Here is a 26170-nt window from a genome sequence, read left to right as displayed (position 1 = left end):
ACACCAACCTGACGACTCTGCTGAGGGAGTCTGCGCTTAATTACATGATTCAATAGCGGCTACGAGGGGTTGAGGAGATCCTCGTTCCTCCAGGATAGCCGGTGGCCATGTCAGCAACCGTGCAAAGTTACTTGTTGCCCCTGTAGTCTCATATACTAACCTCATTCTCCGATGCATGCTGTCATCATATGCAACTTTAAACACATCTGAAGATCCACCAAGAGAAATATGCCATGGTTGACTTTTCTGGTCTGATAAAGAACAAAAAGTGTTTAACTTGAATTAAAAAACAATTAAATGCAATCTTTCTTTACACCACAAAATCTCTCAGTAGATATGTGGTGTCTCTGGTGCAAAAAAACTTCTAAAATGTATGGAATCAAAGATCTTATGTTTTTGGATGAATATTTAGTTGACACTTATATGCATGAGCAAGCATTCAAGGCTTTAAATTGACACCTTTGACAACATGGTCTAGGGTGAACCACAGATGACTTGATACCTACCATGCAATCTTATCCCATGGAGGTACTGTGTCCAGAGGCCTTTTTTGTCTGTTGGTTGTAGACCGGTTATCACCATCTTGTTTGTGCTCCACTGACTCTGTGGGCACACCACCTGACAGTGGTGTAGTGTATCCTTGTGACCATTTCTCTCAAACTCTCGGTTGGGGAAGTTTGGCGAGCTTAATCAGTGAAACACAGCCAGAGGGCATTGTTATTGTTGGTGTCAGGGGGCCCATTGTTGGCTACAAGGCAGCAAGCACGTAGGGCCTGACCTCAAGTGACCACAGGAACTGTCTTTAAACCAATTACTCACGATCTCAATGACTGGTTGGATGATTAAATGGTTTTAAATGTCTTCTATTGTACATCAACACATCACCTATGTTACTAAAATGGACAAAAATGATCAGCTTATTTGTGGCACAATTTTGCCCAAACTGTGCACATACACTATCAATGGCACATCAAAAGCCTCACTAACACAGTCTATATTCTGTGACCAACGTAGAGAATTTAATCCAATTCCATCATTGAGATCATTGTACGGTCAGCCTCTAGCAAAGTATATGGGATACATTAGCTAACCTTACCAGTTGCGACCACAATATGAATGGAGGCCCCACCTGGTTGCCAGAGAGCTCATGTTCCTTCCAATGGTAGCTGGAAGCAAAACACATTTCACTTGTCTAACTCAAACTGGACTCGTGTTTTTGCACGCTGTCTACGGGTACAAAATAACTCATACAGTTCCACGCCCAGGCAGTAACATAGCAACACACAAAAAAAATGTATTTACGTTAAAGCTACAGACTGTGGTGTTTTTGTTGCCAACGGTAACAGGGCGGTTAACTTAGAAGTTAACTTCATTGAGAATTTTACTCAAGTGAATAAAGTTGTCATATTTTTTTTTTCTTTAATTTATGACATTTGATTTTACAGTCAGCATCCCAGCGGGCAGGTTGACTAGCGGTGAATATTTAAACAATAAATAAGTCCGGGGTGAAAGGTCAACCTAATTGTTAAGTATTATTATCAGTGGATTATAAATAACAACAAGTTTTAGTAAGTTATTGTGCATAACGTTACCCGCAGTTGCAGTATCTTATTTCATCAACTAAAACATGTTGAGCCTACACATTTGCCACGTTTCACACATTTCACTCTGGCATATGCATGCCACTGTGCCTCAAGGAAATAGAAGACAAGATCCTCTATGTTCAGTTTGAAAATAATGAATAATTTAAAACAGCATGTGAAAGGTAAAGCAATGTAATGAATTGTCACACACTGTTGCCCTTCCATGTGCTTGTAGCCTAAGAGCCCCCTCAGTTTACTTGCTTAGTTTCGCTCAATTGCTGGATGTCTATAGGATCAATATCATGTCATTTGATCCCATAGACACTCAACAGTTGAGTCAAGATAGCTGATATTGCTGTATGACATAACTTCTGACTGCACCAAAAAAAAAGCCAATGTCATTTGCATTTATTAGTTTCTTACTCTGGGAAAGTAGGAAAAACATAAATAATCGCCAAAACTACTGTATATCTGAGTTATATCTCCTACCAAATCACACACACAGGCTATATTGTGTGATCTTCTTTTGACATCTAATGTAAAGTGGTTTCACTTCCATTCACTGAGTCTCCTTTGAAAATCTTTAGAGCCCCCTAGGGACGCATGTCTTACACTTTAAAAACATCTGGAATAAAGTAATTCCTATTTTTGCCTGGAAGTAAACTTTTATGGGGATTTTATAAAGAATGTTTTTATCAGTTGGTAGGCTAATGAGAGTAGCAATTATAAGAATTCAGTCCCTATATTAAGATATTTTATTACGCGTAATAAGTGTAAGTAATTTTGCATGTCCATGTATTCTTTATAAGACATTATTATAGTTAACATCAGGAAACTATGATTCCAATTGACATAAGCAGCAGCTTTTGTTTTCCAATTTCTTGTTTTGAATACGGATTAAACTTTATAAAATGTTATGCTTATATGTGATAAACCTTAAAGGTCCATCTACTAGGTGTTGATGTATTTCACTGCATAAGTGAAAGCTCTGACCTGCTGGTGGCACTGGAGGATCAGTTAAGGTATCAGAAAAGTCAATGAAATTCATCATCTTGGGACCATGAATGTCTGTACACATTTTCGTGCAAATCCATCTAATAGTTGTTGAGATATTTCCGAACATTACTTATTTTTCAGATTGTCAAGAAAGTGGGTTTGGCTGGGTTTGGCCTTTTGCACATCTGGCCCTAAATAAAACAACACATTTTAGTAAAAAAAAAGGTTGACCTATATGAAGCTGAAGCCTTTTAAAGGCAAAGCTGACTTCAGCTTGTTCTCCAGATATAAAGACCTCCATCTAGTGGTCATCCTATTTCATTCATCAGGAGGAATCATGGGGGGAAAAAAATAAACATCACATTTTGTCCTTGTCTATTGAGAACACTGACTCCATCAGAGTGGGCTAATGTCAAAGCAATGTATGTCACTGAATATTATACCACCGTTGTCATGGTAATTATTTATGAAGACAGGCTTTCAGCATTGCTTCCATTTTTTTCTCTGTCTCTAGGAAACGCTGCTTCTCCTTTGGCCACATCCATCAGGCAGGCAGGCAGTGTGGTGGGGGAATTAAAGTGACACAGCTACATTATGTGAAAGTAAAGCAGAGCAGCTCACAAGGGTGATATCTTTAAAAGGGGAAATCACCTTTTTATAGACTCATTGAGGATCAGAACATCCCCAGACTTCCATAGCCTTTGAAGGGACAGGAGTACATATGTGGATAACCTTTGATTTATCTCTAAGCCACAGGACGGGTATAAGTGGATGCTTTGTTTTCATGCTCTGCTCTCTTATTGGTTTTATATGGTACAGATGAACAAGCAGCTGATGCGGAGGGCAGCTCTCAGCACAGCGCACTTGGAGAGTGAGGACCCGGAGGCATCTTGAAATAGAAATTGAAAAGAGGAGGAGGAGGAGAGAAAAGGAGGAGAGAAAAGGAGGAGGTTTTTAGAGGGAGAGCATTGGTATGCCAGGCTCAAAACCTAGCATGGCTGTGCAGGAGAAACACAGTGACATCCCTCCATCGCAGGGACCGCTTTCTACACGTACCATCGAGAGCCAGAAGAAGAGGAATGGATATGAAAGAACAGGAGGTCAGTAGCTTTTGTTTTTGCTTTTGTGTATAATATATATAATGTCATTTGTATTGTATCCAATCAAAACAAGCCTTTCCTTGAAGCAAAGCCAGAATGACTGTAGATTACAAACACAGGGGCAGCTGATCATATTGATGACGCATGAATGAGATCCCTACATTCCCTTTGGGTAAACATTCTGGAACTGAGCATGGCAACAATAAACAAGAGGATATCAGGGGGACATCTGTGGACATTATACACATAGCATAATCAGCATCAAGATATGTTTCAACCCCTTAAAAAATGTGATATTTTCCCCCTTGGGCTTTTATATATGCTCTTCGGTCTTGTGTATCGCCTCTATGCTCTGACCTTTTTATTATTTGTTATTTTCAGTCCATGACGACTTATCAGGTGCTACCATGTTCTCTTTGCTTTTTATGCGCAGGCTGTTTATAATGGCTCTTTCAATAGCAGCTGACCCTCAGGCCATCCCAGTCCTCAAAAGCCACTATTTGGGACAATTTTCTTCAAGCGGATTTGTTTTTGCTTTAATACGTAACAGTCCCTTAACATCATCTGTTGTACTAAAAGATGCATTTACAGCTAGTAGAAAATCCACAAATATCAATATCAGATTATGAAAACAAGAAGAGGGAAGTGTTATTGCTATATATTTCTTTAACTGAATAACATGCTGTTTTTCCTCTCACTTTTAGACAATGTTGGTCATATCAAACCAAATTCACAGGCAAAGAATACAGCTGGTTCTGTCAACAAGGCTGCCCAAATCTGCAACACAGCCACTCCACGGGCCACTGCAGGTTGATACAACTCACACATTCATCCTTTTATCAGGCAGCTGTCATATTATTAGGATACTGGATAGGAGACCTTTAGCATCACTTCATTTAATAGACTGTTTACATTTTGGTTTTAATGTATAATATAACTAATAGTATATTTTTGTAATTTATGGCATCATAGTGGCCAATGGACCAAATATTGATGAAAGGCTGAAAGCAGCACGTGAGAGAAGAGAGGAGCACCAGAAGCTACTTGGTATGTGACACTGTAAATGCATTGTCCTCAATTTCTAATAAGATTAACATACATAACTGAGTTGTCTATTTATACCGGTTCAATTTTTCCTTCCTCAGCCTCTCGGGAGCAGGGCAGATTGGAGCGGGAGCGGCGGGCCAGGCAGTTCTATGAACAACAACTGCAGGAGCGCAAGAAGAAACTCCTGGACCAGAGGCTGAAAGAGGAGAGGAAGCGAGCTGCCGTGAAGGAGAAGCACAAGCAGAGACTGAAGGAGGAGAAAGTGAGTTTTGGATTGTGGAAAATCGAAAACTGATATTTTTAGCGAGGCAGATGCTTTCCCCCAGCTCTGGGTTGAGAAACATCAACACTGAACCTTTTTTTCCCTGAGTTAAGGAGCGATATGAATCTGCAGTGCGTAGGACAGTGGAGAAGAGCCAAAAGGCCCAACACAGCCTCAGTCAAAGCTCAAGAGGAAGGAAACTCACCAAGAACGGTGAGCAAGAGACGAATGTGCTTCCCTTTTTTCACTCTCTTTTAACATGATCTTTTTAATCTCATAACACCAAACTAAACAGTATCTGTATTCTCTGTGTAACATCTTGGAGTGCCTTATCTTTGTGTTCATGCTCCACTTTAACCTTTATACTGATCAATATGCTAGTACCACGTCGCTTGCCTCTGACATCATGGGAGAAGAACTTGGTCAGTCGCCTGTTAACCCCTACATGCTCTTATCTGGCGAGGAGCAAGAGTGCTGGTTGTCAGTCAGGAGAAGAAGGTACTCACTCCCATGATTAGAGAACCCTGCTTTAATATTATGGCAATGCTAATTGTTTGTAGTGCATTTGTTGCTACTAACCAACTGCTGATTTTCCTCTCTGTTTACGTACTGCTTCACAATTCCATCCCATTTGTGCATATTTCCTCCTATTTCCCCATAATTATTGCACAAATCTACTGGCTCAGTTGTCCATGTTTGTCGGCGTGCAGTTTCATTCCACTCCATGAATTCCACCGTCACTGCCCCTCACAAACCCCAGCACCACTCTGGTCCAGCCCACCACATGCCATCTGCCTCCCCGAGTCCCAACAACAATCAGCACAGAAGCATCAATCTGGCACAGGTAACTCTAGCTGTTCCTTTGGGCTTACATATTTTTAGCTGTCTATTTTATTCGTGCTTACTTTCTCTGATTTGAATAACATTATGTCAGAAAATTAATTCTGATGTTTATAATTATTTTTCTTCTTTTTGGTTTAGATCAAAACAGCAAGACAGCAAGACGCTCATAAGAAGAACTCAAATACTAGATCACCTGCCGCCAACACCAGTGTGAAACCAGCCAAAGTCAAACGGAGCAGAACCACCTCCCCCTCACCTGAACGGTAAGTGAAATGTTTATGACCAAAGAAAATCTGCTTTACATTCATGACATAGCAACAGTGACTTAAACAAAGTGGGACATCTGCTCTCTTCTTACTGGATCTCAAAGGACTCCCCGCAGATCAACCAGCAAACACTCAACCCCTCTGCAGCTGGAGCTCCCATCGGTCCCTGAGGAAGATGTTACCGTTTTCAGTTCAGTCCTCTCCCCTGGTAACTCAAGGCCTGTCAGGACTCCAGCTAGAGGTCAGCAGGAGAAAATGAAGAATGAAAATCCACCAGAGGCTCCATGTTTGAACCTGCCCGACAAAGAGACAGCTGCTATAACTAGAACAGCAGGACATGGAAGTAAGCTAGAGAAATGTTAAATAAATTGCTGTGTTTAATTTTTTTTTTTTTTTTTTTTAAATGTGTATTAACGTTGATAATATTTCTGTTCAGGTCCTCAGCAAAAGCCCCCTCATCCAGCTCCACAGCCTCCTGAAGTCCCGTGTAGACCTTCAGCCGGGACAACAGACCCAGGGGAGGCCTCACGTCTCCTGGCTGAAAAAAGAAGAGAGGCCCGACTACAACGTGAGAGAGAGGAGCAAGAGCGCCTGCAAAGAGAGGAGGTTGAAAGGTAACCATGTCCACCTACGACACCAAAACATGAAATAACAGTTCATGATTATTATACATAAAATTATAAATTTGTGTCCAGGCGGAGTCGTGAAGAGCTGGAGCGCAAGAGAGCAGACGAGCGAGCACGACAGCAGGCCGAGGCTCAGCGTCTCGTAGAGGAGAAGATGAGGAGGGAGGAAGAGGAGCAGAGACAAGCTGAGGAGGAAAGAGCTCAGGCTATGAAAGAAGCCGCCCTTCTGCAGAAACAGGTAAGATATGCAAACATTCCTCAGTGCATGAGGGCAATCGCAGAGGGGACAACATCTGCTTTTTATTTGTAATTTCATTTGAAAGGACGATCACTGTTTTCCCTGTTTATACAGAGAGAGGAGGAACAAGCCAAAGAGAAGGCAAAAGCAGAGCAGATGAAACAAGAGCGAGAAGTAATCGCACAGAAAGAGGAGGTAGCGCGCCAAGCAAGAAAAAAGGTGACAAGTTTGACAGTGTTTCAAAATAATCTGATCTATAATCTGATCAGTTGATTGCTATATCTGTACACAACAATGTTTGGTCTGTGTTCATAATCATAAAGTATATCAAAATCTCTGTCTCGTTAAAGAGACTGCATGGTATCACAAAGCGGACTTTAATAGCCTAATAAAAGCTGTTTTCTTTCCCAGCGACTTGAGGAGATCATGCGGAGGACCAGAAGGACTGATTCTCCAGATACGGTGAGATTTACTGCTAAATATCTGTAAAAGTACATTGCCCCTGGGCTCATAAGACCCACATCCAGTATCCACTAATGACTAACCAGCTCCACTTCTAAGACCAAATTGGTTTATCCTTTTTAAACACAGAAATCTGTTCCTGCAAGTATTTTGCCAAATGAAGCCCAACCAAAGGAAAACACAGAGCCTGTGCACAACGGCACAATAGAAGTTGCCGTCAAGCTGCCAATGGGGACGAAGACTTCAGAGCTGGGTCTGAACAACGAGGAGGACATGGTACCTGTTGTGGCCTTCAAAGAACGCAGGTCCCTCAGGACTCTCACAGGCCTGGAGGAAATCCAGAGCCACCAACGAGCAGGTGAGGCAGATCATTTGAGAGCGCTTGTCCTCAGGGTGGGAAATTATCACCAACCACCGGATTATGATGACTGATCTCTGGCTAGTGACTCTTTTAGAAGTCAGGAACCTTATTGACCTTGAAACTTGGACATGTTCCATCACCCGTCATGCTTGTTTCCAATCAGATTGAATGAGGCATGGCCGTGTTTAGAGACCACACAATCAGGGCCATTCATTCATCTTGATCTGTCAACTTAGCAGGCAGGGTCTTATGCATCAGTTTGGAAAATGTATATAAAATGATTCAAGGCTGGAGATCAAGGTTAAGGCGCTGGTGAAAGGCTAGCCGTCATTTTTGTTGGTTGACATGACAGTTTCCCACCCTGGTGGCATCTATATACAGTATTCAAATTATGCAGGACAAAAAACTGCAAAGGAAAAAAAAGTGCCTGTCCGCACACTGAAGTTTGCAAGCACCCAAGTTATAGACCCTTTTCACAGCAGCCATTGTGACGTGTCATTTCATGGTAAAAATGTGTAATTGATAAAATAATTCATGGTCCTATTCTATTAAGTGTGTCACAGCCGGTGCAGTGAGCCAGCATGCGCAATACCAGGGCCCTGGCCCATCGAAATGGAACAGTATCATTTTGTCCTGCAAGGTCTAATCAGGCAATGCTAGACAGTGTTCAGAGCTAAAAAGGTCTCCATCGGTGTGCCTCTCCTTTCCCTGTATACAGTTTCCCTTAATGAAAAGTCTACAAATAGATAGCAAATGTTCTTCTCTTAAGCTGCTCTGAAACATTTTATTTAATATAATATATTTTTTTCTCCCTTCTGTGCATTCTTCAGAGGTCATCTGAGAACCTGCAGACAACGGGCAGACGTTCAAAGACTTTGTTGGAGAGCTGTGATTTCTCTGTGATACACAGGAGCCACACTGCAGTACAGGCATTTTGCTGCCCTTTGGCACCTTGAAAGAGCATGTAAGAGTACAGCCTTGCGTCTCACCGAGGACGTCAGCATTTGGGCACTTTTCTGTGTGTAACCAGTGGCACAAATATTGGGCAAGTTATTTATTGCTTTCTTCAGTACAGCAGGTTTCTGAACTAATAATGAAGATCCAAAAAAACAGTAGATGTAGTCAGTGGGTAATGTAGTTTGCTGGCGAGTGTTGCCTCTGAAAAATACTAGGAATAGCCATTTTAACAATCACAACATATGTTAGCCATATGCTTTTTGCTTATTCCTGATATTTCTTGCAATCTAAGCACTTTTCCTTCCCCAGTTTTGTCACTGTGGAATTAGAATAGCTCAAATGAATGTTTGTGCTATAAACAGAATACTTTAGGTTGTTGGTGAAATGTAAATTCCTATCTTACCCTTTGATTTTGTGAAGTATAAAGATCACACATTTCAAAGCTGCTAAGGAACTTAGTTTCCAAAGACTTTGCTTTAGTTTTGTGAGTGTTGTTTTAGAGAATATGATGCACAAAACCTTTATTGCACTGACAGTTGCTTTGTCTGACCATTATCTCACTTAACAAAGCAAAGTTTGAGGCGTAGAGGTTAAGAGAGTTTATTATAATAAAAGCATATAAAAACAAATGTATCTGATCAACAATATTTGATCCTATAGTTTAAGTATTGCTTATAACTATTGCTTGTTAACCTGTTAAAAAGTTGAAATATATGCCATATTTCATTAAAGTTGATACTATGCCACATCTCTGCCTTGTTTTTCACTTAATTTGTTGACTGTAAACATTAAAAGTTGAAATGCAATAAACACAATAGAAAAAAAAATGCTGCTTGTCCATAATGTGCATGAATGTAAACACTGTGCACATCACAAGTGTTTGTGGTGAGGAAAGTCATGGGTTAACAGCAGATGGAGAAAGAGGCTTAATCATTTGCAGCATCTGTCTGGTTTCTTCCGTCTGCGCATGCACCTTCCACAGCTGAGCCTCCAACTCACTGCCAGCCAGCAGAGAGGAAAAGTCCCCATCTGCAGAGGAAGACGGGACAAAGCAGGCTAAGAACTCCTGACTTACAATGGCTTTATGTTTTGAATTTGCTTGGGGACATCTAGTATGATAGGATAATTTAAATGGCTACAGTACCCTCAGTAGCTTAATAAGTAGGGGTGCCACAAATACACACCTTTCTTGAGGTTGAATACTGTAATTATGCCAAGCTGCTGCAACTTTACATCTTTCTTTTTGAGAAACACCAACAGGTACTCCAACATGAGAATGTAGTGAGATCTCAGCAACTGGATTATCTCCTCTGGGTGAATAGAATGAAAACACACAGAATATAACAATACTTAATAATAATACAAAACCAAGCTGGTTATTTGATGTTTTCTATCACAAAGGAATACTTCCACACATCATTACCGGTCATTTCTAGTTGGCTGATGATGGCCGCACTGTTGTAGGACAACTGAGGATTTTGTATTTGGCCGGACAACTTCACAAGTCTTGAAACTTGCTCTGATGTTATTGTCACCGACAAGTTAGACTTAAGTGGATCTGAAATAGTGATAGAGGGTGAAGGATTATGAAAATAATTCATATAAAAGGGGGATCTTATTATGAAGACAAACAAAACTAATTCATCACTCACCCGAGGTCATGAGGTGACGTAAGCATGACGTCACATGCAGCAAGGTCTCATCCGACAGGGACGGAGACAGAAGGGCCCTGAGGAGTCTGGATAAACACAGACTTTCCATCACAGCCTAGATAACAATGATGGGCTTAATCAATCTCAGGAACCACGCACAAACATATCTTACTACAAACATGTGACATTAGGTCATGAATTGCAGCCTTTGTGTACCTGCTGACCCATGCTGGAGCTACACAGGTTGGTGATTATCTTGCAGCTGTGTGTGATTATGAAGGATGTTTCATAATGAAGCAGCTGACCAATTTCATCCAACAGACCCTCAGTCACCAGGACGTCCTGGAATCATGGAAATATTATCAATATTAGGATGTAAACAGAACAGTTGCTTGATATCTACACTTTTTAGTTTATTAAATCAGTTTAATAAATCAGTTTTCAAAGTCTTCCTGCTAAAACATCACCAATAGTTATCATTATTATGATTGTGCTGTGTAGGATACCGTACATTGTTTGGTGTGTGTGCCGACAGTGCAGACAGAAGTGTTATGGCTGATTCTGTCCACACAGGAGAAGAGTTTTTCAGCAGCGCCTTCAGGGGCAACACACAGTCGAGCTCCATCAGCTGCTCCTGGATCAGCACTAAACACACAAAGGAAAATGACACACAGCATCTGCTTTAGGCATTGCATCAATCTCTGCCTGCAATGTTTATAATTACCGTTCTTTGAGAGCGTTTGGAGGCATCTGCATGCTTGAGATGAATTCTGAAAAATAAATAAATACGATTTCTATTGAACAATGTTGATGATTTACCTTAAAACCCAGCAATCAGAAACTTAAGGTCACAATTACCTTTTGCACAGAGGAAGACATGAGAGTCAGAAGAGACTTTAACAAAAAATGATCCCCGATGCTGAGCAACTTTGGGTGATGCTCCCGGACAGCAGCGATGTTGCACAGAGCGGTGCAACTGTAAAACTGAACTTCTGAATTTGAGGACTGCAGCAGAAGTACCAGGACAGGAATAGCTCCCGCTTGACATAAGATCCTTGTTGACCAATCTGGAAAAAGAAGAGAAATTTTGGAAATTTCTGTATATATTAAAGCAGAAAAACACTGGAAACCACACAAACACAGCAGCTTCTATTTTTATTAAAAATATGTGAACATTGAAAGTTAAAGGAAATGATCCCACCTGACTGTGTGAGATGTAACAGAGCCCAAGTGGCGTTCTGCTGCACCTGTGGCTCGTAGGATTTGGCTAAAGCCAACAGTGGCATGATGCCATCCACCATGATAGCTTCACTGTCTGGTTCTGTAACAAAAGAAACACATATGTATGCTCAGCTGATCTATACAAGACTACGATGGTATGATGTGTCTCTGCAGTCATAGCCAGGATGAATAAGAATGGAAAAATAAAGATGCTAAAAAACATTTTAAGAAGCAACTTCTATCTATTTAACCTTTCTGACTATCTAATCCTCATGAGATGATTATTCCCATATGTCTTGCAGTACAAGTTTATACAGGATAAGTGGCAGTATGCAGAATTATACGACATACTCCAAAGCCTTCTGTAACACTATATGAATTAGCAACACATAAAGACATTGATTGCTATGTTTTATATATATTATTTCTATTGTTTATGTCCTTTCACCAAATGCTAATTATTTACTGTCGAGACATCTGTGAGATCTACTAAACAGGGTCCTGCCCGTCTGTACCAACCTGAGGAGGCCAGCATGGTGATGCAGGCACATGAGTGACACTGAGCGGTGGCATCACCGGACTGGAACAGCTCCAGTATGGGCACCAGCATCCCCATTTCAATCACTAACTCCTTGCACACTGAAATCAGATCACATGGACAGTAATTGAGACCATCTGAACTGCAAAAATTGGGATTTTGGGTGTAAGCTTTGATGCATGCACATTTATAACAACTTAAATAAAGAGGAGGGTTATAAGGATTATGATTCAAAATTCAAAAGACGATACTTTAAAAACCTTGTGATGATCTCTTACCATTATTTTTGACTAACAGATTGACCAAAGAGAGAGATATAGTCTTTTGCACGTCTAGGTCAGTTGATAAAAGTAAGGCCATGACTGGCTCCATGAAGGCATCTGGTAAAGGCGATGTCACTGCAACAGCAAAAAGATTATTATTGGTTGAAAAAGCAGAATTTTACGAGTTGTTTGAAGTTCTTCACGCCCAAAAGTATTTTTAGAATAGCCAAGATTAATCTAGAATGTAAACATAAATTTAATAAACTGTCAGTCTCACTAGCTTAAGCCAAAAATGAGTTATTAACACTGGGGGTGAGTTTTAAATTCAGGTTCCAAATGAGATAATCCACCTTTGTCTATCAACCACAACCAGGCAAACACAGGAATCTGTCAACTGCCACCTTTATGCAAAATACAGTATGTGGTTACACTTTGCATATAACTGGATCTAACCTGGACTACAAGTCATACTTTATATGAACCATTACTTCTGTAGTTATTATACTGTGGGATTTAAAAATTTAATCTATTTATTATGTCTTTAAATTGACACTGGAGCAAACACATGCTGGGAATTGTCAGCCAACCCTGGACAAAATACAGTTGAGCATTTGCATGATTCCAGTCATACTCGTTGGACAGCTTATCTCCACAGAGGGTGATATGAGAAACCTTTAATTGCAAACAATAGTGTCATTCATTGCACCACGGATCTGCAAGCTATAATGAAGATAGAAGCCACATAAAAATCGGTTTGATTTCTTTACTCACAATGATGACTGACATGTAAATAATACATGGCTGCAGTAGTTTGTAGATCAGTGTTTTCTGAGGATGCAAGTCTGTTCAGTGCGTGTAGACACTCCTGATTAAGTAGTTGAGAATCATCATCTAAGAAAAGAAACAGATCAACAATGATTAATACTCCCAAAACTTGAGAGTTGTTCAGTGATTGAGTTTGTATAATATGTGAAATAATTTGACATTGTGTGTTTTCTAAAGTAACAAATACACTGTTGATGTAATGTTGTCTGCCCACAGGTGTACTTGCACTCCACAACAATGCTGTCTACAACAAAGAAAATGAACGGCTCCAATGTTCCTACCATGCAGCAGGTGCAAAGAGGGCAACTCTTGCGTCCTCCTCCTCCTCAGGACACTACCCTCCGGGGTAATCCTAAAGCAGGTGCACTGAGAAAGTTCCCTGAAAAAGTCTCTTATTTTTTGCTCAAACTCTCTGCAAACCTTCCTCAAATAAACGAGAAATTCTTTAAGCAATCGGGAGCAATCTTCACAAAAGCCAGAAGCCATGACCACATCTTCAGCAGAAAGGCATCGCACCTGCCTGTGACACCCAACCTGCACACAGACACGCCCAATGGAATGTCATGTGACTGTGGGGATTACAGAGCAGACCCTTTACATTATACTATTATTCAGAATATTACCATACCATACCATACCATTATACTATTATTCAGAAGCAAAAATACTATTATAATAATAATAATATGATATATAATAATAATAATAATATAATAATATATATAATATAATATATATTATAATAATATAATAATATAATATACTATTATTCAGAAGCAAAAATACTATTATAATAATAATAAAGAATATATATATAATAATAATAATAATATAATATATAATAATAATAATGATATATTATTATAATAATATAATAATATAATATACTATTATTCAGAAGCAAAAATTATAAAAAAGGGTTTATTATCAGTACTACATTTACCGACCCATATCTCGTGTTTTGTTTATAATATATTTACCCGACTATTAGCCTAAAACACGTTTTTTTATTATATTTATTATTGTTGTATTCATGTATTTATCTTTGCTCTTTCTTTGTTGTCATGGGTTACAGCATTTCCCAAGTATAATTGTATTTATTTTGTGTTGTTTTTTTTGAGGATAAAATAATTAAATAGTATCAACTTAAATATGATAAAATAAGTGCATTTTGATAGTAGAAAGTAAACGACTAAAGTTAATTTTATACTTTGTATGTTATTTCCATGGTTACGGGTGAGAGATTGCTCAGCCATTGGTGGATTTGTTGTTGTTATCTCTACGTCACAAACATGGCCGCCACGCCCCGCCCCCACGTTTAGCCCTGTTTTGGTTGACTTGGAAACCGTCGCAGCGTCGTTGGAGGATCACAATCACTGCAGGGTAGATAGATACACGCCTCACATAACTCCTATCCTTCTGTTTAAGATACATTTGTTAGGAACATGGTTTATAATGAGGCTCAAACTGTTGCTTGAAGAAGCTAAGTCGTACTGTGCCAAACTAAGTGAGCTAATAATGCCACTTATGCTAGCTAATGTTAGCACTTAGCAAGCTAACGTTAGCATTCACTGTTAGCATCACACAGAGGTTGCTTTTCCTAGAATGTTTTGAGCTTCAACTAAGAAAACACGATGTGGGTTCGTTTACTTGTTGTCATCCAAATTGCAAAACTAATTGTGCAAAGAAACACCGTAGAGATTAGTGTCTGTGCAGGGTTATTAACATGATTCATGCTTTGTTTTTATAGGATTAAAGCCTTCCTGCCTGGATTAATTATGCACCTTTTGCCCTCACAATGAGAGACATAACGGTGTCTGAGGATGCCAGTAGGTGAGTTACTCCATTACTTAGTTTAGTTTAGTAAAAGTTGTAATACCACAGTGTATACAAATTCCTTCAACACAATTGCACAAGAATAAAGTTGAAGTATAAAAAGTAAAAGTTAATATAATGCAGAATACCTTCTTTCAGAGTCTTATATTATTGTATCATTAGTGGATTATTATTATGCATTAAAGTGTAAGCATGTAAGCATTTTAATGCTGAAGTTGATCATGGTGAGGCTAATTAGAACAATTGTACACATTGTTGAGCAGTGTCATCTATTAAAATGTGCCATCTTTTATCTGTTATTCATTCAATTCAATTCAATTCAGTTTATTTTGTATAGCCCAGAATCACAAATTACAAATTAGCCTCAGAGGGTTTTACAATCTGTGCACATGCGACATCCTCTGTCCTTCCCTCACATCGGCACAGGAAAAACTCCCCTAAAAAACCCCTTTAACAAGGAGAAAAAAAGGAAGAAACCTATGGGAGAACGACAGAGGAGGGATCCTTCTCCCAGGATGGACAGAATGCAATAGATGTCATGTGTACAGAATGAGCAGCATAACAGTTCTTTTCTTAGATACAACACATTCAATGTATATGACATAAATGATTCATATAATAAGACTACTTATAATAACAGCAGCAATTATTACAGTAGAATTATAGCCATGAAAATAGGGATAGTAATGTGATTAATAATAATAATCGAAGTAGCAGTGGGTGTCAGTCGGCTCACAGCAGGAGGCACGACTACGGTCCAGGTACCACAACGATTCATGGAAACCTGCAGAACGAGAAAGCAAAAGGGCTTCAGGGTGGAAGTAAAGCTAAAATGCTTAATGGTACAGGTAATAGTAATAGTAATGTGACTAGTAATAATAATAATGGTGGTAGCAGTCGGTGTCAGCAGGGCCGTAGCAGGATGCACGTCCAGGTACAGCCACGATTTATAGAAGCCTGCGAAGCGAGAAAGCACAAAGACTCCAGGGTACAAGCAAGTCAATAAGCGTAATAGTATAGTAATGTGACTAATAATGATAGTGGTAGTAGTAGTGGGTGTCAGCAGGGCCTCAGTAGGTGGCACGATGACAGTCCAAATATAACCCCAATTCCTGGGAACCTGCGAGGCGAGAAAGCACAAGCATAAATTCATGTCTTGTATGTATGTGAATAAATGTACTTAAGTAAAACGCACTATTTAGATCTGCAATGTTGTAAATTGGAAATACTCCTGCACAAGAACAAGTACCCCAAAATTGTATTTAAGTACGATAGGTTGTAGAAGTTGTAAATTTAGCCTTCACAACAGCAACATAGATACATGCTTTGATCACACAGTAATAACTGATCTCAATGTAGCCAGCCCATGGCAACTTTGCCCATTAATCGGTGTAAATCTTTTTACAGGTGCGAGTGAAGACCGGGCAAAGACCCGGGAAAGATTCAACGAAGTCTTCAAGAAATACTCTGAATCAGACAAGAAAAAGTTAAAGAAGAAAAACACTGAAACTCAGGAGACTATTGTGGTATGTGCTCTAAAAGTTTCAAACTACACCTGGTTTGTTTACTTCATCTCCTTTCTCCAAAATAACTGGAAAGTAATTGAGATGGTCAACATCTTATTTAGGGAAACAAGATTTACATACATGTATATTGACATTTCTTTGTTTACCTTTCCTTTCCCCCTGTTTCTTTTAGCTTCAGAATCTAAAAAAGAATCTAAACCTTGAGAAGGACACAGAAGATGATGAGACCATCCTCCAGAACACATATCACCCCGAACAGGGCAGCCCTCGCTACACCAAGAATAAGAGAAGAGAGAAAGAAACAGTGGAAAAGGTCAATATCAACAACAGTAGAAACGAAGAGGAGACTCAGACGTCAAAAGGTAAGAGGAAAAGCAGGAGAGAGCTTCCCCCCCTTCGTGTACCTGAGGATACCAAAAGTTTCACCCAGAAAGATGCGGAGGCTTCCAAGTCTGAGATTGCTTTGGAGCCAGATGATGTAGGTGCTGGAAAGGAACCAAAGCGAAAAAGTAAAAAGGGGAAAGGCAAGGGAGATACAGAAGCCAAGGCAGTGAGTCAAGTGGAGGATGCAGAGGACAAACTGCTGCATGAATACCAGCAGCAGATTGCACAGAATGAGGAGAGGACTTTAAAGACGACAAGCACCAAGACTGAGGAAGAGAGCGCTCTCTCCCAAAATGTCTCGCTAAATAACGATGTCGGAAAGAAGAAAAAGAAAAAGCTGAAATCTGTAATTACACAGCCAGAAATAGGGTATGTATATCTACTAGTGTGTTTTTACATTTAGTGATTAGGCTACAGACTACAGATTTAGCAGCATAATGAAGTAAAATAAAAATCTTTGGGATTCCTCTAGGGATGATGATGAGGATGCTGACCAAGATGCTGAAGTGGACAGCGAAACTGAAACCAAGGGAAAGAAGAAAAAGAAGAAGAAAAAACATGGTAACTGGATATTAACTATCAGCTTCACTATTGTCAGGCATTCATTTGAGAAGTTCCCTTGAAAAGTCTACAATGTTGATGAATTGCATGTTTTTTAATTTACTAATTTACTTTATTTCAGTTGTCAAAGAAGAGAGTGAAGCTGAGACAGAAGTTCCACAGAAACCAACATTTGATGACAGCCTTGTACTGGGAGTGTACATCCACAGAACAGATCGCCTCAAGACGGACCTACTGATCTCACACCCGATGGTGAAGATACATGTTATCGATGAAGTCACTGGACAGTATGTGAAGAAGGAAGACTGGTGAGAATGGACGCTCTCAGTCACCTATATAACTGCAGTTCAGCTCAGTGTTTAATTCAGTGTTTAATTGTTATTTTAACCATTTGAAAGGGTGCAGAGTGTGGTAAAGCCTTTGAAGAACCACAATATCTAAATGTTTTTGTCTTGTTTTTTTCATAGCCATCGGCCAGTCTCCTCATTTTATGAGCAAGAGAACGTTGACCACATTATCCCCATCATGACTCAACCATTTGACTTCAAGAAGAACAAATCAATCATCCCTGAGTGGCAGGAACAGATCATCTTTAATGAACGCTTTGGTTACTTTGTTGAACAGAATGATGAAAGACCCAGAGTTATACTTCTCTTTGAAGTAAGTGACACTTAATTTAGACATAATTGGCCAATTTCAATGTAGCTGTCAATAATTATCTGTATTTAAATGTTTCGTAAAGATCCTGGACTTCATAACCATGGAAGAAGCAAGAGCCAACGTTGATGTTGACAAGCATGAGCGAGGATTCAGAAAGATTGCATGGGCATTCCTCAAGGTACTATATTTGTCCCGGTTGACTTTGTTTTTCACTGTTCTTTGAATACTTATTTCACAATTTTCTCTGTATCCTTTAGCTTGTCGGCACAAATGGTGTGCTGAATATCGACAGTAAACTTCGCCTCCAGCTCTTCTGCCCTCCACCTCGGGCAAAGAGACAACCCAAAACAATCGAGGTGGTCGAGTGGTGGAGGAAGTACCCTCGAAACAAATACACATCCACCCTTTATGTCACGGTGAAAGGCATTAAACTCCCTGAGCATGTACGTTTTTTGTTACCCTATAGCTGCAAATAGATGACGTGTTACATACTGTAGAAAAAGCTGTTTAGGATATTCTGGTGTTAAGTCAAGCCTCAAGTGGATTCAGTAATATGTTGGAGCTAAGATTGGCTTTTGTTCTGCAGGTGGACCCTGGTATTCGGTCCATGATGGCACTGCAGGAGGAGAGGGGTAGCACCTCCTTCAGTGAACTACAGAATGAGGTCACCAGGAGAAGCCTGACTCAGCCTCTAGACATCAAGCCTCCAGCCTTGAGATGGAGCAGGCTGCCGGGACAGGTTGGTGGAATTGGAACAAACAACACTCACACGTTTACATTAAAGCTGTTTCCGTCCACTGTGATCATTCCTCCTGTACAAAGTGTCTGTCAAGTGGTCCCTTCCTCATGCAATGCCACTCTAAGAGACAGCACTGTACATACGGGCATGTTAGTGTTGTTTTAACAAGGAAAAAATGTGAACCTGTCCTTGAAATGTGGTTAGTTGCACATTACTTACTTAAAATTCTCTGTTAAAGGTCTGTCGGATTCCGAACAAGTCCATGCTGTCATTCCGTGGTGGTCGGATGGGCTGCTTCACATTGCTCTTCTCTCACACCGGGACGATGCTGGCTGCTGCTTGTGCTGACACAGATGCTTTCCCTGTAGTAGGTAAACAACACCTCGTCCGTGTAAAACTCCTCAGCAGTAATCACAAGCTAATTAACTTGCTGTTTACACATGAACATCTCTGGGGATGAACTCAAGTCTCTACAACTTCCAAGCATATAAAACAACATATAAGCATATTGTTCAATAAGTAACCCGTTCATTTACTGTTTCAGTGTATGAGATTCCCTCTGGCCAGGCTTTGGTTGCCTTCAGTGGCCATCTGAAAATAGTCTATGATCTCTGCTGGTCCAGAGACGATCGGAGCCTTTTGTCTGCCTCCTCTGATGGAACTGTCCGGTGAGATTATGTTTTTTGAATTGAAAAATAAATAAAACTGAACAGCAGTGAATGAAAGAGTTGGTTTCACAATGAGGCCTCACTGCTGGTGACTGAATTGATGTAATAGCTGTTTGCAATAGTACCTCTAGGGGGAGCAAGCACCCTTCATAGCAAGTGGCTCATTATGTGTTTAGGTTATCAGTGACTCAGCATGTTTTTGGCTGTAGTGGGGATTGTCTGATTTGAATTTAATTTAAAGAATATAATAACTTTGCACAAAAGAGGGTTTGCATTATTCAAATTCTCTTGCTCTCCTCCATCAGAGAGTGGAACGTGGAGCGGCTTCAGGGAACGGCCCAGAAGGTGCTCCCTCATCCATCCTTTGTGTACTGTGCTCAGTACCAGCCCACAGCCCAGAACCTGGTGGTGACGGGGGGCTTCGACGCTCTGGTACGAGTGTGGAGGCTGGATGTAGACGATGTGAACGGCCAGCTGCTGCAGGAGTTTGAGGGTCACAACAGTTTCATCAACTCCATTTGTTTTGACTCTGAAGGTATTGTGTTTTTTTAATATTGTATGTAAACCCCATCATAAACTGGCAACCTGTCCATGTTGTGTACTTCTCACCCAGTGCATTTATATAATCTACATAAACTAATGCTATTATGACATAATATGTAATGTAATATAGGAAAATCTTACATGTACATGTTAGAAATAGTGAATGATGTGCATTCCAGTACATTTCTGAGGGGGATTATTGTTAGTATTTATATATTGTGGTGCTCTCCCTATTAAATGTAAGATAGCTTACTTTGTAATGTGAATGAAGAATGTTATACTTACACGTTGATGTTATAATTACAGCTGATGTTTTGTTTGTTGTATTTGTTGTAATTAGGAAGAAGAATGTTCTCTGCGGACAACACCGGCCTAATCCTTGTGTGGAAAACTACAATTAATGACAGCAAGCGGCATCCACCAAGTCAGCGCTGGTGTATAGAGAAGGTACGGGACATTATATGTGTCATCTTTGATCCAAATGTACATATAACACAGTATACTTTAGTTGTCAGTTTGTCAGATGGTGGTCTGCTTGCTGTAGAAGTGAAATTGGAAATAAATGTGAAACTCTGCATGTTTTGTCTTGGCAGAAAATTGATGAGAGTGACCTCAGGGGCGTCCCCATCAACATGCTGCAGCTCCATCCAAACGGGCGGTGCCTGCTCATCCATGCCAAAGACAGTGTCCTGAGGGTGATGGACTTGAGAATGTAAATAAGATAAGACATAACTTTGAAAAGCAACATCTGTAATTACAGGAAGCAGTGACCTCTGTTCAGCTCTTTGAGTGTCGCTGCTGGTTTTATGGTTTGCTATACAGCCACTTCAGTTACCCAGTGCAAAGAAAAAGCGTGCTGAATTTTTTTTACGGCTGGAGCAAGTTTGCAAGATGATAACACATTTTAAGTAATGGCATTAACTTATTGTATTTGTCCTGGTAAAGCACCAATGTCAAGTCTTTATGATCACAACATTATAAAACATTTCACAGCTATTAAAGTTTGTTGTTTGTATGTATGTATGTTAGTGGCTTTGGTTATAAGTTAATCACAGGTAAAATAAACACAAGTTTTAGAGCTGTTGAATCCAAATAATGTCACTATTCATAACTAAAATACAGATTAAATAAGATGATGTCTCATTTAAGTCTTACTCTGAAACACAACATTGGTGTTTGCATTTCTAAATTATAACTGATAGGAGAGGGATGATCATAAATAATGTATGAAACATACAGTATTATGTTTCCCAGTATAGTTGTTACAGCCAAAAAAACATACATTCTTTGTTCAAACTTAAAATATATATTTTCCATCTTTTCAACAATGTATCTGCCCTTTTCAGCCTGGCAATGAAGAAGTACACCGGAGCCACAAACTACAGAGAGAGGATCTATAGCACGTTCACGCCATGTGGGAACTTCATCTTCTCTGGTAGCGAGGACGGGATGGCATATGTCTGGAATACAGACACAGGTGAGATTATCATGGTTATTTTCTGTCAGTTTTGTTGTTGTTATGCATAGTGGCTCCAGCTGTTCTGTCTTCTCAGGTGACCAAGTTGCCGTCTACTCTGAGCTTTTGTACCGCACTGCTCTCCACGGCGTGTCGTTCCATCCTCACGAAAACATGGTTGCTTTCAGTGCCTTTGGTCAGAGCCAGCCTGTCCGCCTGTACCTGTACGATCGCAAAGGTTTGTGAAAACACCTGACAAGGGCCTTTTTTTTCCTTGTGGATGCAGCCCTCGAATCTCTCATCATCTGTGCTGTTAAATTGATATATACAAGCGTTAAAATCCATACTATGTCATGCTGTATCACAGTTTCCCAGCTGGAGGTGCACAATATAAGAGCTGGGAGCAGATCAGCTTCTACAGACACCAAAACCTTCAGAAACACACCTGACACCCCAGCGTGTCAGGACACGTCTGCTTCAACCATGGATCAGTTTGCCCAAGCAACAAGACTCGCATTGAAAATGCAATGTGTTAAGGAGCAACTGAATTCAGTGCTTGTAAATACTCATCCATCTATTACTTAGAAATAAGTACATATAGAAATACAGAAATTTAAAATCTCCAAAACTCATCTTTTCAAATCTTTTTAGGATCCACATCAGAGGTCTTCAACTTCTGGATACATTTATGAGCAAGGTACTGAATGTGTTTTTTTGTTTTATAATGAACATGGTGTTCTGCATTACATCTTGTAATAACCTGTTTTTGTAACAATGCTGTCTCTGTATTTACATGGAAAATATTCTGCTTTTGTGTGTTTGGTTTGCAGACAAAATGAACATTACTCACACAGGGAGGAGCTTCACAATAGATTCTGGCACAGTGAGTCTTTGATCAGTACTCCTTTGTAAACACACCTTTGATTGGCTTGGTTTTTATTGAGGTCATATCTGGTGATGTAACGTGTCAAGCCCTTTATGCCGATATTTTGTTCTCGGTAATCTCTGTCTAAACCAGCATGTTCTCTGGTTCCCTCCCAAGAGCTTAGAAAGGAAACACACAACAGAATTATGTCTATAAAGTTATAGACTGTGTATTTTCAATAATAAACTGAAATCGTGATTAGCACTGCATTACAGAAGCAGATAAATGTTTCACTTAATCTTGACCTTAAATTGCCTAAGGAGTCATGATCAGTTATCCATTAAATGGAAAGTAGTTAATACATTACTGCTATTTTATAATGAATCATATTGCTTGAAAACTGAAGCCAAGCCTTTTCTTTTGCAGACGGGATTAAATACTTCGTTACCACCTCCGTCCCTCCTGTCGCCGCACTCCCAGCTGCAGTTCTCCGGTTCTCTCGCAGAGCAGCTAATCCCCCAGGCAGCTCTGAGCACCCAGAATCGTGAGTGGCTTGTCCAGTTAATCACATAGTAATTTGCTCTGAAACCAATGAATGACTTTACTGCTGCCCTGTGATATGTGAGGTCAAATACCTTCCAAGATTATAGCTGCATTAAGACCAAATACTCCCACTATTCTGGTTTAAAGTCTCCTGAAGCATGTACACCATACACAGAGACAAAGATGGACCGCTTGTGACTTTCACTTGTGTCCGTAAGTGATCTCTGTAAACAATCACTGAATTGTGTTTCAGTCGAAGATTAAACATTTTTTGCCTGCTTTTGTTTTTTTTTCTTGTAATTTCAGGCGGGTTCAGTCCAGTCGGTCAGCGTCTAAAAGGAGCTTCATCTCTCAGGCTACAGACGGTAAGGCTGTTATATAATAACTTTTCCTCATTAGAATGTCTAAAAACTACAGACCTATTTTGTATATTTATTTGAGTTGTACCCAAATCTTTCCAACAACTTGCAACAAGATGAATCTGTTATTTAATCAAAGTAATGGTGCGTTTCATTTGTTCGCCTGGCAAAATATCCCCTTTAATGTGTCAGCGCTGTGGTCGTCTGCCACAAGCTGTCAAAGATTACATTTGTATCCAGTTTTAAGCCACATTCTTACGATACACTTTTTTAGATCTTGTTTGTTTTTTACTTTATATTTACACTTGATGAAGGATTTTAGTAATCAAACGTCAGGATTTTAAATTATCAGTTTAAGACCAGTTTTAAATCCCAAATTAATTTGTTACTGAGAGGAGGAGTCCTCTGCGGGTTAGGATTAGGGTTAGGCAACACCTTAAGAAAACGCCCTTAACGATACAAAAGGAATACTAAATGGGAGAAGCTGACTGTAGTGAGGACGATAGTGGTGAAGACTCCCATGATCCCACACTCAACACTATGTCACCAAACGCCGTCTATTGCTTTTGTTTTGATCGAGAGAGTCGACAAAATTGACACTTTTTGTTCTGTCTTTTACTTTGTCAACCGAATCTTAACCAGATGTACGTTGCTGCACTAACTAGTCAACTGCTTCTATCTGCCAGGTATCATTTATCTGCTAAATTTGCTTCTACATGATTAAAACTATGTTATTTTTCTCCATCAGAGCCTCCCTGACCACATTTCTTCAGGCATCCATGTGGAAACAGATCCTGTCCCTGTTCAACAAGTAGTAAGTATCCACTGTAGTGGTGAGCTCAGTCACATGTAACCTTTTCCCCTTCTCATATTCAAGCCCTCCACCTTTGTGTTCCTCTTCTAGGTCGTCTCCCTCCATAACTACAGAGCAAATCGGTCTGATGAACTGACCATACGCCGCGGTGACGTCATCCAAGTGCTGTACAAAGACAATGAGAACTGGTGGTTTGGGAGTCTGGCCAATGGGCAGCAGGGATACTTTCTGGCTTCTTATGTAGCAGATCAGAGTAAGTGAATCATCATTTCTTGTGATAGACACCAAGTGGAAACACTTCCAAATGTGGTGCAAGATGTTGAGTTCTTTTATTTTGTAGGAGATTTCAATGAAGAGGTGACTGAGGCACACGCAGCCTCGACTGAGGGGACTGTTGAGAGGTCAACACCAACCAGGGTAAGGAGACAGAAAAGAAAGAGAAAGGGGCGTCTGTCATGGATTAGAATCATTTCTCTTTTTTCATCAGTAATGAATATCAGCTGAAAGGTAAAAGGTTGTGGCTGTGAATACATTTCTCGCACTCCATATTCGGGTTTCCTCTTTCTTGTGTCTATGGGCCCTTTGCTTCTGTTTAGTAAAGAAACAGAAACAGGGTAAAGTATTCTTTGAAAGACTTTGGGCTTTGCGGAGTTGTATGACTTTATAGCATACAAGAATGCATGATGATCTATTTTTTAGTATCTGCATGGTACGATGGCTTTTCCTATGGTTTTATCTTTTCTATTTCCTTACGTTTCCAAGGTATCTGCTGCAATTAGTTCTTCTGGGGAGCTTAGGTTTCTTTCTGAGCCGACCCTTTCTGACACCGAACCAGAGTTGACCAGTGCCAGGTGAGTGGCTCGCTGTGGTTAAATCCTCCTGACAACATTAACAGGGTGATGGTAACTGAACACTGTGTGAGGATCTAAGTGCTGCTTTTCCATAACAAAAACAAGACACCGCGGGTTTAGAAATAATTCATTTTGATTGTGAATGATGGTTTTCTTGCAGAGCTAGAAGGAAGAAGAAGGTGAAGAAGCCAGGAGTACCTGCTCTTTCATCTCAAGCCACATTTTCAGATGCAGATGCTCCCAGGTCGGCGAGCACCAGGAGGAGAGGCAGATCTACAGACAGGCCTCTCCCAAAGAAACCCACCGGAAGGACTAATGGAGCTTTCGAGCCCGATACATAAACTCACGGACACATTGCTGTTTTCAATTCGAGTGTTTCAACTTTAACTCTTATTTTTTCATAAATTGTATTTTTTTTTAAAATTATAATAAATCTGACAGATTTGTTGTATTTTTACCGTTTTGCTTTTTATATTTGTTTATGTGAACTAAATGAGTATAAGTCAGTGTGTTCTGAATTGTATTTAATACATATTGATCAATGAAATGTAAAGACTTTTCACATAGAATTGTTGTATGTTTTACATATTTATTGACATAAGCATGAATTGACTATTGTGTACATTTATACTGAAGATATGGAATACCAAATGTCTGTAAAATGTAGTTTATTTTCTTAGCCTGTAAGAGATTAACGTTTTTTTATACGCCACTTCTACACAGCTATATAAGAATGCAGATTATTCCTTTCCACATTTTTAATCACATGTAAAGTCAAACTTTTTATATATAAAATGTTTAAATAAATATGCTTACGGGTTATTTTGATTATGTATGCATCAATTTTTTTGGAATGTCCCTGTAAAGCAAAGCAAATAGGATACTAATTATTCTGCTTGTTGCTATTATTTTACAGACTTATTTGAGCCAGTCAAGTCAACTTACCAATAAATAAATGTTAGCGCTAGCATATCATTATTTTATATTCAACGTTTTGATTATTTAATACATTTTTATTTTAAGATTCTAATAGCAAAGGGATATTGATTTTATTGCGACACAATTATTTTAGGATTTAGGCTTGTTTCAAAGGAAAACTGGGTAATTTTCTATTTATTCTGTGAA

The 26170-nt window shown here is 39.7% G+C and overlaps 3 protein-coding genes across 3 annotated transcripts; 2 read left to right on the top strand and 1 right to left on the bottom strand.

The window, feature by feature from the left end:
* The first annotated feature begins 3573 nt into the window (after positions 1 to 3573).
* map7a (microtubule-associated protein 7a) lies at positions 3574 to 8625 on the top strand. The gene is made up of 15 exons (XM_054614294.1): positions 3574 to 3679; positions 4384 to 4488; positions 4652 to 4726; positions 4825 to 4988; positions 5102 to 5201; positions 5370 to 5486; positions 5699 to 5832; positions 5970 to 6094; positions 6202 to 6440; positions 6534 to 6711; positions 6793 to 6961; positions 7076 to 7180; positions 7373 to 7423; positions 7553 to 7781; positions 8615 to 8625. The coding sequence occupies exons 1-15, from the start codon at positions 3574 to 3576 to the stop codon at positions 8623 to 8625; spliced, it is 1908 nt and encodes a 635-aa protein (XP_054470269.1).
* An 805-nt stretch (positions 8626 to 9430) lies between these two features.
* LOC129103706 (uncharacterized) lies at positions 9431 to 13881 on the bottom strand. The gene is made up of 14 exons (XM_054614292.1): positions 13864 to 13881; positions 13522 to 13774; positions 13187 to 13306; positions 12431 to 12550; positions 12134 to 12253; positions 11595 to 11714; positions 11252 to 11460; positions 11118 to 11163; positions 10905 to 11038; positions 10610 to 10735; positions 10394 to 10508; positions 10165 to 10299; positions 9926 to 10051; positions 9431 to 9770 (listed from the first exon to the last, which is right to left on the bottom strand). The coding sequence occupies exons 1-14, from the start codon at positions 13879 to 13881 to the stop codon at positions 9637 to 9639; spliced, it is 1776 nt and encodes a 591-aa protein (XP_054470267.1). The 3' UTR covers positions 9431 to 9636.
* A 653-nt stretch (positions 13882 to 14534) lies between these two features.
* Positions 14535 to 26147, top strand: ahi1 (Abelson helper integration site 1). Its single transcript, XM_054614393.1, has 27 exons — positions 14535 to 14623; positions 14991 to 15073; positions 16484 to 16602; positions 16775 to 17355; positions 17459 to 17547; positions 17669 to 17855; positions 18015 to 18207; positions 18290 to 18385; positions 18465 to 18650; positions 18794 to 18946; positions 19185 to 19317; positions 19491 to 19614; positions 19920 to 20149; positions 20498 to 20604; positions 20751 to 20869; positions 21504 to 21634; positions 21711 to 21851; positions 21981 to 22171; positions 22265 to 22310; positions 22444 to 22496; positions 22905 to 23022; positions 23328 to 23386; positions 24129 to 24194; positions 24285 to 24447; positions 24535 to 24611; positions 24957 to 25045; positions 25206 to 26147. Exons 2-27 carry the CDS (start codon positions 15064 to 15066, stop codon positions 25384 to 25386), a joined length of 3642 nt encoding a protein of 1213 aa, XP_054470368.1. The 5' UTR covers positions 14535 to 14623; positions 14991 to 15063; the 3' UTR covers positions 25387 to 26147.
* Positions 26148 to 26170: the final 23 nt, after the last annotated feature.

This window comes from Anoplopoma fimbria, chromosome 15 (assembly GCF_027596085.1).
Source record: "Anoplopoma fimbria isolate UVic2021 breed Golden Eagle Sablefish chromosome 15, Afim_UVic_2022, whole genome shotgun sequence".
NCBI lineage: Eukaryota > Metazoa > Chordata > Actinopteri > Perciformes > Anoplopomatidae > Anoplopoma > Anoplopoma fimbria.
This window is presented reverse-complemented; position numbering and strand designations above follow the sequence as displayed.